We start from the raw sequence: 14261 nt of genomic DNA on the forward strand, positions 1-14261 counted from the left end.
GCTTTTAATTCAGGCGGGAAAGATTTTCCATTCATTTAACCTTGCGGGTGTCAGTTCGCTGTAACGGCTGCGGGCGTACGACCGCCGCCGGATTCTAAAAAAACATAAGATGATCAATAATAAATTCTGATGCGTGTATATGATTTTCCAGATAAATATTTATAATCGGATTAATTGGCTCAGTGTACCGTAAGGGTCACCCTAATCAGAAAAAGCTCTCGGCATGAATGAAGCTTTTTGTTTCTTGACCGATGCAGTGAAACGAGTGAACCAAAAATGCATATTTGTGCATTTCGCGTCGCGACGCGTGCACCGACCGAACCGAAGCTGTCAAAATTTTCACTTTTCGCCGAGTCTCACAACTTTTGCGACACGTTTCAGCATCGGTTGCCGAAAAATTGGATTAAAACTCGGAATATTCGTTGAATAGAGCCGTGTGTCCCCTGGCAAGAAATGGCCACAAAGTTAGTTTGCAGTTACAACGAGCCGGCAATCGGTAAGTATTGGCGTTTTGTTTGCGTTTGTATTTCCGAGGGCGAGGGTTAGGTTAGAGAAGTGGTCCTTCCGATCGGGTTGGAAAAAGATGATGAAATTCTGCTTGTTTGTTTTTCTAGGAGGATTGATTGCAGCCGAACTGATCAAGAGTACCAATCCGATCGAGATCAGCTGGGGCAACGAAACGTCGATTACTTTCTCGAACCGGACGCTGATTTGTGTGACGAATAATGATGTTTTGCGATCGCTGGCCCGGAATGCCCCGAAGTATCAACTGTATGGGAAAACGCCGATAGAAAGGACGCAGATTGACCACTGGTTGACTTACACGCTATCAGTGGAAAAAGATCCGGCGGATGAATTGAAGTATCTGAACAAGTGCTTGGCGCCGCTGACGTTCCTGGTGGCAAACCATTTGACCATCGCCGATCTTGCCGTTTACAATCAACTGTTCAGCAGTTACGAAGAGTTGAAGGCCATTGGGATCCCGGTTCATGTCCAACGATGGTACGATTTGATTTCCGCCCAAGCAGCGGTAAAGAATGTCCTGCAGGCCCTCCCGAAAGAGGCAAAGCGCACGAAAAAGATTCAGCAGAGAGGAGGAAGCGCTGAAAAGTCGTCGCCGACGTCGGAACGGAAGCAGGAAGGGAAATTTGTGGATCTTCCGGGAGCTGAGATGGGGAAGGTCGTTGTGCGTTTCCCTCCGGAGGCGTCCGGATATTTGCATATTGGACATGCTAAGGCGGCCCTGCTGAACCAGTATTACCAGCAGGCATTCCAGGGAAAACTGATCATGAGATTCGACGACACAAACCCTGCCAAGGAAAACGTCCACTTCGAGCAAGTCATTCTGGAGGACTTGGAAATGCTGCAGATTAAGCCGGATTTGTTCACGCACACTTCGCAGTATTTCGATCTGATGCTGGGATACTGTGAGCAGCTGATGAAGGAAGGTAAAGCCTATGTGGATGACACCGAGCCGGAACAGATGAAGAAGGAACGCGAAGAGCGCGTTGAATCCAAGAACCGAAGCAATCCCGTTGAAAAGAACCTCCAGATGTGGCAGGAGATGCTTAAAGGAACTCCTCTCGGGCAGAAGTGTTGCGTACGGGCCAAGATCGACATGTCTTCGCACAACGGGTGCATGCGCGATCCGACCATCTATCGGTGCAAGAACGAACCTCACCCCCGTACCGGAACCCAGTACAAGGTGTACCCGACGTACGATTTTGCCTGTCCGATCGTGGATGCCATCGAAAACGTAACGCACACCCTACGTACCATGGAGTACCACGATCGGGACGATCAGTTCTATTGGTTCATCGAGGCGCTCGGATTGCGCCGTCCATACATTTGGGAGTACAGTCGGCTGAACATGACCAATACGGTGCTGTCGAAGAGGAAGCTGACCTGGTTCGTGGAGAGCGGACTGGTGGACGGGTGGGACGATCCACGGTTTCCAACGGTGCGGGGTATTCTGAGGCGCGGCATGACTGTCGATGGATTGAAGGAGTTCATCATTGCACAAGGTAGGTTAATTTTAGCTGTTTGTTGGTAGATGAAATAGGTGTTAGCGAATGTGCTCCAGTCCAGAGGTGCGGATGAATGAAACTAGACTTTTCCATCATTCTTTCAACGTTCTTATGTGATATCAGACATGACGTCAAGTCTGTGATTCCATTTTTAGGAAACGTCTTTAAAGTCTTGAAATGGTCTTTATAGTTTCTTTCTCCCTTATCTTGATTGAAGTGAATTCTGATGCAAAATTATGCAGGCTCCAGAGAAACTGTTACGAAACTTTTCAACTATTTTTTTGGAAATCTCAGATTTCTCGAGGAAAAGCATCAGGAATTATCCTCGTGGTTTGTCGAGAGATTTCATCTGGAATACTTTTAGGGACTGCTTCAGGAATCTCTTCAAAAATTCTTCTGAAGATTCCTCTACCAATTCTCCCAGATATTCTTTCAGCGATTTTTCAAAAAATATGAGATTGAGAATTGAGAAATTTCTCCAGAATTTGCTTCAGGAAATTCTCAAGCACTCAACGTTACTTTGAAAAAAAAAAAAAAAAACTATCTTAGGATTTCCTCCAGATTTTATTCCATTGATCCTTCAACTGAAATTCCCATTTGTTACTCCAGGAGATCTACCACAATTTTTTACAGAGTTTTTCCTAACAAAATCCGCTAAAGTTAATTCCAATGGCGATGGGAAAAATGGGTTCAAGGTTTTTTTTTGTTCAAGCGCCCGGCAAAAATTTCTACGTCATTTCATCCACGGTAACTCCAAAAAAATCTCAAAAATATCTTCGAAGGATTATTTGAGAAAAGAATTCATCAGATTCAACCCTGTGTTTCATCATTGAGTTCTTCTAGATTTTTTTTGTTGGAATTTCAACGAAGAATTACAACTGCTGCAAAATATTATCCAGAGTTTTGATCGATTCGTCTTTTTTTCAATCATCCTAACAATTTAATTAGAAACACCTCTAAAATTTTGTCAAGGGTCTATGAGTTCTTCTAGTAACCATTATTCATCAAGGATGACTTAAAAACTTACACAAGTTTCATTAGAGGTTACTTTAAAATGTGCTTTGGAAATACCTCTTGAATATTTTTGAACATTCTCTCGAATTTCTGAAAAAAATCATTCACATTTCCTTGAAGAAATGCATAGAAAAATTCACGGAATACTTCAAAGACTTCCTTGACAAATACTTAAGAATAACTGTAGGAATTTCTTAAGAAATCTTCGAGTAATTCCTGGAAATATATTTAGAGAAATTCCTGGTTAAAATCTTAAAGAAATTCTGAAAGTCATTTCTTAAGAAATCTCTGGAGGCATCTTTGGAGAAACTTCTGATAGAATTTTCGAAGAAGTTGTAAACGGAAGTCTTGGAGGATGTCCTAGGATAATCGATGGAAGAATCACCGAATAAAATCCTGGAGAGCATGGGACATATTTAATTGAATCTTCCAAGAAATTTCTGATGATATCTGAGTTAATTTCTGAGGTTATATTTGGCAAAATCCAGGTTGTGTTTTTGAGATATTCTAAACAAAATTATTTGATGAATTTCTTAGGAAAATTTTCGAAGGGGATTATATGGGGATGTCTCCTTATTAAATACAATTCAGTTGAATTAAACTTAAGCTTTTATATTGTTCCACCTTGAAATAGCTTCAACATTTATTTAACAAAATCTGGAAGCTCAAAGTGATTTTGTCATTATTTTTTATCTATCTGAAAATAGGGCATTTCTTGAACATGAAATTATTTTTTGAAACCTGGAAAAGACCTGGAAATATCAGGGCATTTCATGTTGGTAAACGGGTAGACACCCTGAGTAAAATCAGTCATTAACGATGCAACTGAGAGCAACGTAGGGTACGTGAGACAGAGCCGACGGAACGATTGGTTTGACGAGGAATATAGACTGATTCTAAAAAAGAAGAATGCAGCGCGGGTGGTCATACTGCAGCAAGGGACCCGGCAAAACGTGGAGCGCTATAGACAGAAACGGCAACAGCAGATCCGCCTCTTCCGGAAGTAAAAACGCTGTCTGGAGGAGATGGAACAGCTGTGCCGGTCTCAAGAAACACGGGGAGTTCTATCAGAAACTCGACGTATCCCGCAACGGCTTCGTGCCGCAAACCGAGATGTGCAGGAATAATAATGGGATAATCTTGATGATGGACGAACATGAGGTGCTCGAAAGGTGGAAGCAGCACCTCGACGAGCACCTGAATTGCGCTGAGAGCACAGGCAATGAAGGTCGAAACAACGGAGAGAATGCCTTGAAGAAGGTTAAGGATGCCATTCATCAACAACAATAAAGCTGCTGGCAAGGATGGATGGAGCTGAACTCATGAAGATGGGCCCGGAGAGGCTGGCCATTTGTGTGGACTGGCTAATAGGCACAATCTTGGAAACAGAACAGCTACCGGAGGAGATATTTGCCCCGTATACAAGAAGGGCGACAAGTTAAGATTGTGAGAACTTTCAAGCGACCATCATTCCAAATGCGGCCTACAAAGTGTTATCTCGGATCATCTTCCGTCGTCTGTCACATGCAGTAAACCAGTTCGTAGGGAGTTATCGAGCCGGCTTCGTTAACGGCCGATTGACAACGGGCCAGATCTTTAATGTCCGGCAAATCCTCCAAATATGTAGTGAATACCAGGTCCCAATGCATCATCTTTTCATCGGTTTCAAGACGGCATACGATAGTGTCGAACGCGTACACTGAACGAAATCTCCCGCCATATATTGAATGATTTTTGCCTCATCCGAGCCCCATACCTATTTTCAGACACATTCAAGATGATTTTCATCTTTGGTGAAATCATCTGTTTACAAATCGTACTGTATGGAAATCATCCTATCTTAAAAGTATTTTCATCCTCTCAAAAGATTCTTGATTTTGAATGATTTCATACGTCGGAAGGCCTTGGGTTTCACGATTTGTGGTTTTGTGCATTTTAGAGCAAGCTTGAAAGTAAGAAAACATAATTTCAATAGAAATAATTCTGGATAAATCCTTCACAAAATGCAATTACTTGTAAAATCCACGAGGCAAAACTTGAAACACCACCCTGCTGCCACCATATTTTCGGTAAACATTTCAAGAGTAATTTGACGTTTAGGATCGTTAGTTTTCCGTATGATATTTCAGTCGATTGGTGAATGATTTTTGATTAGGGGCATGGTATAAAACAAAATCCGTCAATTATTGGATGTTACTCATTTGTGGTGTCTTAATTCAACTGTCTACTTATTGTCATACGGAATCCCAGTAAAAGTCAATTCAGGATTTGATGATTTTTGTTCAGTAGTCGGTGGATGTGTCATATTCTTCAATAGTCATTCAAAATAAGGAATAGGAATAATTATTATTATTATTATTATCTTTATTATCGAGACTTTCAGCCGTTGGCTGGTTCGTCTCCGGTAGAGAATATGGAGAGGGCTTCGTAGTGAGAGGCCCCCCTGTACATTTTGCTTTAATTAACTTTGATACACATAAATACATCAATGTTCATTCAAAAAACGAATAGGTAATCCAAGTCAATTTAGGGTGAAAAGCAGGGTCGTCATATCTCGGTGGTTGTTGTTTGATGTAGGATGTTAAATGTTTCGGTGTAGTCCGGCATCTTTGAGGAACGATAATATTGCGGCTTCGTTGGTCGGATCATTAGCTAAAGCGTCTCTTATACTGCCTGGGATGGCATGACGAAGTCGGGCGGCTTGGTAGCAGGGACAGTCGATTAAGAGGTGTTCTACCGTCATTTTCGTGTTGCATGCTGGGCATACTTTGTGGAAAGGTCCTCGGTTTCCCATGTTGTGTGTTAGATGTGTGTGGCCAACTCGAAGTCGGGACAGAATTTGCTGGTTGTGTCGTTCGGCAGAATCGATCCATCTTGTAGTTTCCCCTTTAATTTTTCTTATAAATTGATGTCTCAGGCCTATCCACTCTCGGGCCCACTCCAAGCGAATAGTGGATTTACACCAAGTTTTCAAATCTGCACCCGGAATCAAATTGGTGAGCATGCGGCCAAGTCGTCCTGTGGCGGCAAGGCGGTCTGCTTCCACATTGCCCCGGATACCACAGTGGCCCGGTACCCATAGGAAGACAGTTTTCGGAGAGGACTTCATCTGGATGGCTTGAATCCAAGGATGGCGTGTTGATGGAGAGTTGATGGTGGTAAGCACACTTGCAGAGTCAGAAATTACGCAGATGGGGCGTTCTGTTGGCCTTGTGATTGCAAAGAGTATTGCAGCTGCTTCAGCCGAAAAGATAGAGCATTGGTCGGGCAGCCGATAGAAGTAACTTGTGTCGTTTGTGGCAACGCCGAAACCAGTTCTATTTACAGTTTTTGATCCGTCTGTGTAGAATAGATGATAGTTGCGGTATTTGTCGGCAAGTAGTTCGACGACATGGGATTGCATAGCGGAAGAGTTGTCTCCGGCTCGGAAGTGTTTCAAGATAGACAAGTCTACTCGGAAGTCGGTGGCGTCCCATCTTCTGGCTCCAACCCAGTGGACCTGCTCAACCGGGGGAAGTTCCTGATGGACCAGGCTGCTGAGGGATCTATTCCCCTCCCTGAGAAGAAAGACCTCATGATCTCCAGTGGTATTTTCCAGGTAGCTTATAGTCCTGCAGCATAGAGTTTGTGTAACCTGATAGCGGAAGGGAAGAACACCAAGTTCAATACAGGCCGCATCAGCTGGGGTTGACGGAAGCAGGCCAGCAATTATGCGAATAGCTTGGTTGTATACCGGAGCAAGGCATGTGATTAGAGCATCCCCTGCTAGACCAAACAGTTCAATTCCGTAGAAGATGCGGCTATTGACAATGGCCCTTGCAATTCTGAGAAGAGTATCTCTGTTACAACTGCGGTGTGGCTTAGATAGCGTTCGAAGCAGGTTTAATCGTGTTTGGCAGTTTCTTTTGGTCTCGTTGAGGTGCTCACCAAATTGTAGTTTTCGATCCAGTCGCACACCCAGTACTACGGTTGATGTTTTATGTGGTATTGAACAACCGTTTGCTGTTACTGGAGTTGATAACACTCGGTGATGCGATCGGCAGATATGAGAGACGATGCTTTTTTCTGCCGACAGTGTGAAGCCAGCTTGAGTAGCCCACCTTGAAACTGCAGAAACGGCTGCCTGGAGTTTTCGCCTTATGAATTTCAAGGTGCGGCCGATGACTATCAAGACAATGTCATCTGCGTAGACAAATACGTAGATTTCTTTAGGTAGCGTGTCAAAGACACTATTCATGAGAACTAAGAAAATGGTGACCGCTATAACGGAGCCTTGGGGGACACCTGTCTCTTCTGCTCGAACTGTGGAGTGGTTATTTCCGATGACTACTTCAAATGTTCTGCCGCTTAAGAAATTTTTTATAAAGTGGAGGATATTTCCCCCCAAACCCCATTCAGCCAACTGATGAATGGCTCTGGGTGTCCAGGCACGATTATAGGCCTTGGCCAGATCCAAGGAGGCGATATCAGCGTGAAGGTTTGCGTTCATCGCATCCTGAAGCACATCTCCTAAACCAGCAAAATAAGTGCCGGTCCCATGTCCGGCACGAAAGGCATGTTGCCGATGGTCGAGTAGTTGGTTGTCTTCCAAAAAACGATTCAGCCTCCGGTTCACCATACGTTCTAGGATTTTGCTGGCGCAGCATGTCAGAGATATAGGTCTGAAATCACTAGGTGATGTTGCAGCACGTCCATTTTTTGGTATGGGTACAACTAGGCTGTGGGTCCATGCTTTGGGTAGCGTGTTTCCGATCCAGATTTTGTTTAAAAGTTTAAGAAAGATGGCTTTTGCTTCGGGTGTTAGGTTTCGAAACATCGGGTAGCCAAGATCGTCTGGACCCGCTGATTTACCCTTACAACGACGTAGCGCGAAAGTCAGTTCATCGAACCGGAAGGGAGCATTAATCGGCAAACCGGCGGTATCATCTGGGATTGCCATCTTGATTATGCTGTCGGCAGATACTTGGTTCCTTCGAAGAAAATTAGCGTCGTAGAGATCAAGTGATGAAAGTGACGCAAAGTAATCTGCTAGAGCATTAGCTATAATGAGTGGATCTCGAGTAGGACCATTGGGCAACTGCAGGGTCATTCCCGTGGATCTCCGTTTGCCATTGAGAGCATTTACACGATTCCACAGATCAGCTGAGGTTTGGTTTTCGTTTATTCCTTCTAGAAAATCTTCCCAGCTCTTCTTTTTTGCTTCTCGGATTTGTTGACGACATTGATTCCTTTTTGAGTGATAAGTCTCCATGGCGTCATGTTTGGCAGGGTGGTCATTAGGAAGCCGTTTCGCAGCTCTTAGTGTTTTTCTCCTCTCTTTTATGACCTTTTTTATATTTGGGGACCACCAGGGGAGAGATCTCCGACCTGGACTTGGTGATGTTCGAGGAATTGAGAGTGAGGCCGAGTCACTGATAATGTTCAGAAATTCCTCAATATTATCCGGTACAGCATCACAGAGTTTCGGAGTTATTGACTCCTGAAATTGTGACCAGTCTGCTTCATTGTACTTCCATCGGGGACGACGTGATATTGCTTGGGGTTGTTCGTTGATGCTGATTGAGATCGGGTAGTGGTCACTACCCATTGGGTCTTCGCCTGGTGCCCAAAGGAGTCGATTAACTATACTTGAACTAGCTAGGCTGATGTCAACTGTAGAGCTTCGTTCGCCCCTAATAAAGGTTGGGGCTCCGTCGTTGAGAACGACTAAATCAAACATTTGAGCAATCTCCAAGATCAATGAACCTCTGGCATTAGCAGTGGTACTTCCCTAGTCGGGGTGGTGCCCGTTGGCGTCCCACAGAACCAGTATCGGTGTATCTAGTGCCTGGAAAAAATCAGCGAGTTTTTGTTTTAAATCTGGAATATTACCGTTGGGGAGATATCCCGATATAACAGTTAAAGGCCACGGATAGCCTAGTTTTACTCCCACTAAAGGGAGGTCGGTGTTGAATTGAAGTGGCGAGTGAGGTACAGACACTAGAACTCCTATCGCGGTTGAGTGATAGAAATTTTGGTTGCATTTAAGACTCCATGTATATTGCCTTCTTAAGGAGTGGTTTAGACTGTTGATGCTAATCTTATGCGGTTCTTGGATTGCTAGGACCAACGGCTCTTGGTCTCTGACTAAAATTTCTAGGTCCGCTAGGTTGTTGTAGTAACCGTTCATGTTCCACTGGATAGCCAGTACGGTTTTTGTGGAAGCGTTTTGACTGTGACGAACCGTAGTGGGTTGTGATTGAGTGACTGGTGTCGACTGGGTAGTAACTTTGACTGGAGACTTTCTTCGAAGATTTCTTTTTGAAGAAGCTGTTGGACCGGAAGTGCCTGCTGTGGGAGAGGGGATGTTCTGTTGGTTGAGCTGAAGTAAATCGTATATTGCTGCGTTGGATCTTGCTAGTTCTGGCAGGGTACTCCTTGGAGTCCGTTTTGCCACCAGAGAGTCATATGTTATGCTGTGTGTTGACGACGGTTTATGCACTTTCGGCGCACCAACGGTACGTTCTTGAGTCTCTTGATGGGCTTCTGTTGTTGCTATTGCTACGATTTCCGCGTTGTCCTTAGGGGTATAGGAGGTTTCTCCCTTGTCCGTCCCTCTTCCGGTCACCAAAGAGTGCCCAGGGTTGTCCGCCAGTACCGGGGTGGAGTAGACGACCGCACTGACGGGGCCTGGACTACTCGGTGGTTCCACCGGGGATGTTTGATGATTCTTGAAGAGCTGTGGTTTGCGATTTGCTGAATTATTTAGCTTGGATGCGGGTTTGATAGTCCTCTCTGCACTGGGTTGATGTTTAGGATCGATAGTTTTTTTTTTTTTTTTTTAAATCTTTATTTGAGTGTATTTTTCGAAGGCGCATCATCAGCGGAAGTCGTGCCTACTATGGGCTCCAGAAGAAACTGCGGTCAAGAAAGATTCACCCCCGCACCAAATGCACGATGTACAAAACGCTCATAAGACCGGTAGTCCTCTATGGGCATGAGGCGTGGACTATGCTCGAGGAGGACTTGCAAGCTCTTGGGGTTTTCGAACGCCGAGTGCTAAGGACGATCTTCGGCGGCGTGCAGGAGAACGGCGTGTGGCGGCGAAGGATGAACCACGAGCTCGCTCAACTCTACGGCGAACCCAGTATCGTGAAGGTAGCTAAAGCTGGAAGGATACGCTGGGCAGGGCATGTTGCAAGAATGCCGGACAACAACCCTGTAAAGATGGTGTTCGCCACGAATCCGGTCGGAACAAGAAGGCGTGGGGCGCAGCGAGCTAGGTGGATTGATCAGGTACACCAGGACCTGGAGAGCGTGGGTCACAGTCGAGGATGGAGAGAAGCGGCCATGAACCGAGGGAATTGGCGAAATATTGTTGGCGAGGCTTTACCAAGATAATTGATGTAAAGCCAAATAAGTAAGTAAGTAAGTAAGTAAGTTGAGTGTATTTTAACGCACGAGGGCGGATCGATAGTGGTTGGATGCGAAGACATTGGACTGGTTAATGTTCGTTATTTGTTGGGCGGAGAAACAGGAGAGGACTGGAAAGGTGGTTTTCTTTAAGAATCTGATATGTAACCGGATGCATTCAGCATCGGCTCATCTCCAGAGGAGATTTCGATATCACCGCTTTCCGGCGAATAGTTGATCGACGTATTCATAGGTTCTGAAGTATCTATTGGCGAGACACAGTTTTTCGAGCGCTTGTTTAGTAGTCCATAGTCATCGGTTTTAACGACTTTCTTCTTAGTGCTGGTTTTTTTGCTCGTTGGGTTGGTTTTATTAGCACAGGGTTCAGAAACTGCCGCAGGGGTTTTTGCGGTATTGTTGGCTGTGGTATTAAGGGCTTTCTTGGGAACGTAGACGTCTCTCATTACAGCAACTTCTTTCTCTTTTCTGGCCAGCTCAGATTCCAGGGAGCGTATCTTTTGGACCATATCCTTTATTGTCCCGTGTTCCTTTACCATGGTCAGTCTTTCTTGAGGAGTTAGTTTCAGTGCTGCTTCTAGCCTTTCAATGTGGGCATCTTTGTTTCTGATTTCGGTCAGTAGAGTTTCTACTCTGTCGTCCTTACGCTTAACTTCCTGTACGAGATTATCCACTTTGGCGGAGAGCTCAGCGAAACGCTGATCATTGCCAGCCGCCACCACGGATGCCATTGACTGTGGGTTGTGCCGTAAGTCGTGTTGTCTTTTTGCTGCTGGGTATGAAATTCCCATGTCGACACGTATGTGTTGAATTTCTTCTTCCTTGATGTAGGCGGGGCATTTTCGGCTAGCTATCGAGTGGTTTGCAGAATTGCATCTCTTGCAAAAGGCACCGGATGTACAAGGATGTTCCTTAACGATCACATGGTTGCCGGAGCAGTTGCCACATGTGGGGTTGGCCGTGTTCTGACAGCGGGTACGGGTGTACCCGAACTCCCAACAACAATAGCAGATCATTGGTGAGGGGTAAAACGGTCGGGTACGACATCGAATCCATCCTATGAAGATGCTCTCCGGAACAACTGTACCGTTTATTGTTAGGATGATCGTTGGAGTATTGATTAGCTTTCCTCCATCTCGCCGAGTAATTCGTCGTACTTCTTTGACGCCTTGGGCCTGCAACTCTGCGGTTAGTTCGTCATCCGAGTACACACACGAGTCGTTGCAACTGATGACACACTTCGAGATGTTAAGCACAGGGTGTTCCACTATTCTGATGGGAAAGCCGTCGGCAAGCATTGACATCTTTTTTAACTTTTCGACATGTGACTTGTTTCGCAACTTTAAGACGTATGACGCACCTCGTGATTCCGGGTATGCACCATCAACTCGCGCTCCTAGATAAGCTTCCACTGACTTGCGAAGGAGAATGGGGGCGGGAGGTAGAGTACCCTCGACGGCTTCCATACGCAGCATTACGAGTTGTCCATGACTACCGGTAGGGTCTCCCCATTCGGGGAAGAGCGGCCCGGTAAATTCCCCATCACGGCGATTAGACGGACCCACATCCCCAATGGGGAAGGGGTCAGTCCCCGATCCCATGTCGGGAGACTAGCACTCAGCTATCCGGTGATATCACTCACAGCGTTATATTATTTTACCCGCACACAAAGAGGATCGAACCAAGTTGAAAGAGAATTGCACTCACGGAGCGGTTTTTTTCACTTGAGTGTGGGAACAAAGCAAATTGTTTTTATTGTTCGACTCTAGCACCGTATACTCGAAGATGGAGGCTTGTGACGAATGCTATTTTTCGAGAAAAAACTCGACCGCCTGCTTAATAGCGTTCACGACGATACTTTTGTATTGAGATTTCTACTCGAATAGCTTGAGAGCTATAATAGTCCACGTAACGAAAACAATTAATCTTGTACACGCCTGACAAGTATTAACTCACGGGAGCGATTGAAAAACGCGACCGTTTGCTACCGTAGCAGGCTGTCCAGGAATAGGAATATTTACGGCCATGTGTATTACAAATCATTCAATATAAGGAAGGAGCTTTCGTTCTGTGTAGAGCTATAAAAAAATTATGGACGAGAGCAGTTTTCCCGGAAGGCTCAGACTGATAAGAGCCACGGTCGAAGGTGTGCAAAATTGTGTGGAGGCTTTAGACGAACATTCCAGTTCGTTTGAATCCCGACGAGGTAATGGACGTTCGTGCCTGTTGTTTAATATTGCGCTAGAAAGTGTTGTACGAAAAGCCGGGCTCAACAGCCGAGGTGCGATTTTCACGAGATCCTGTCAATCTGTTTACTTCGCGGATGATATAGACATTGTTGGCTGAACATTTGGAAAGATGGCATACCTGTGCACCCGCCAGAAATGCGAGGCAGCAAAAGTTGGACTGGTGGTGAATGCGTACAAGATAAAGTACATGATAATAGGTAAAACCAAGCGCGAAAGGACTGCCTAGGAAGCATTGTTACGATAGACGTTGTTGACGAAACACATGCGTTTTATCGCGATCTGCCAATTAGTTTTTAAGATGCATTCGAAACAGGAAGAGCTACGCCAGCAAATCTTGGGCGCGGTGATCGATAATCCTGGTCAGTCGCACAGATGAAACAACAAAAGGCTTGAAATCCACCATTCACCGTGTCCCGTGTTGTGAAGATGCTCCAGGAGACGGAGACCATGGAAGCGGCTGAAAACTGAAGGCGTGGATGATAAGGCAGTACTTTAAGAATAACCCGAATCTTTTCACCCGAGACGTGGCCAAAAAGGTCAATTCATCAAAATGGTTCGTCCAGCAGACCATCATGCGGGCTGGGCTACGTGTTTTTAAGGTCAGGAAGCTGCCAAACCGGACTGACAAGCAAAACACGGTTGCCAAATTACGTGTACTGTACCGTGAGTGGCTGGTCAAGCTAGGCTGTCTCGTGATGGATGATACATCAAGGCGGACACCAAATAAATCTCTGGCGGGACGCATGGAGGTTCCGGAAGAGAAAGATGGACAAATTCGTCTTGTTGTTGTGGCAAGCGATCTGCGAGTGCGGACGGTACAGCAAGCCGTTGGTTACAACCGGCACCATAAACGAGCAAAATTATTGAGAGGAATGCTTGCATAAGCGCTCCGTTCTCACCGTGGTCCCACGCTGTTCTGGCCGGATCTCATTTCGTGCCATTACGCCAAGCCTGTAATGGATTGGTACGAAACGAAGGGCTTTAATGTAGTCCCGAAGTAGACAAACACGCCAAATACACCAGTACTTCGTCCGCACGAAAAGTTTTAGGCGATAATGAAGAAGAAGTTGAAGAAAAGTGGAAAAACATTGAAAACCGATGAAGCTTTGAAGAAAAACTGGGAGAAATTCTGTAAGAAATATGGGCAAAGCCTCGCCCAAGATCTTATGAGCAGTGTTAAAAGAAATGTATGAGCATTCAGCTTGGGGGAGGAAATTCAATAAATAAATTAGGGCAAAACATAACTATTATACAGTTATTTAAGCCCTGAAAATTTGAGAAGTATCCGATTTAAAATTAATTTTTGGTGATCATTTTTTGAGTCATTTTTTCCAAGCCCAGTCTATACGACAAACAATGATCATATAACAACAAAATAAACTAAAATGTAATAAAACATTATGTTCCACACGAAGAGAAATTTAAAAATTCAATTAATTTATTCAAATTATGATACATTCTTCTTCTTCTCTCTGGCGTTAAGTCCCCACTGGGACAGAGCCTGCTTCTCAGCTTAGTGTTCTTATGAGCACTTCCACAGTTAATAACTGAGAGCTTACTA

The 14261-nt window shown here is 44.9% G+C and overlaps 1 protein-coding gene across 1 annotated transcript in view; it reads left to right on the forward strand.

Annotated features, from left to right (window-relative positions):
- Positions 1–313: 313 nt before the first annotated feature.
- LOC5567071 (bifunctional glutamate/proline--tRNA ligase) overlaps positions 314–14261 on the forward strand; it is a 36215-nt gene continuing 22267 nt past the window's right edge. The window contains exons 1-2 of the mRNA XM_021857184.1: positions 314–496; positions 615–2024. Coding sequence (XP_021712876.1) covers positions 454–496; positions 615–2024 — 1453 coding nt within the window. The 5' untranslated portion in view covers positions 314–453. The remainder of the gene's footprint in view (positions 497–614; positions 2025–14261) is intronic.

The sequence above is a fragment of the Aedes aegypti genome, chromosome 1, assembly GCF_002204515.2.
Source record: "Aedes aegypti strain LVP_AGWG chromosome 1, AaegL5.0 Primary Assembly, whole genome shotgun sequence".
Lineage (NCBI taxonomy): Eukaryota > Metazoa > Arthropoda > Insecta > Diptera > Culicidae > Aedes > Aedes aegypti.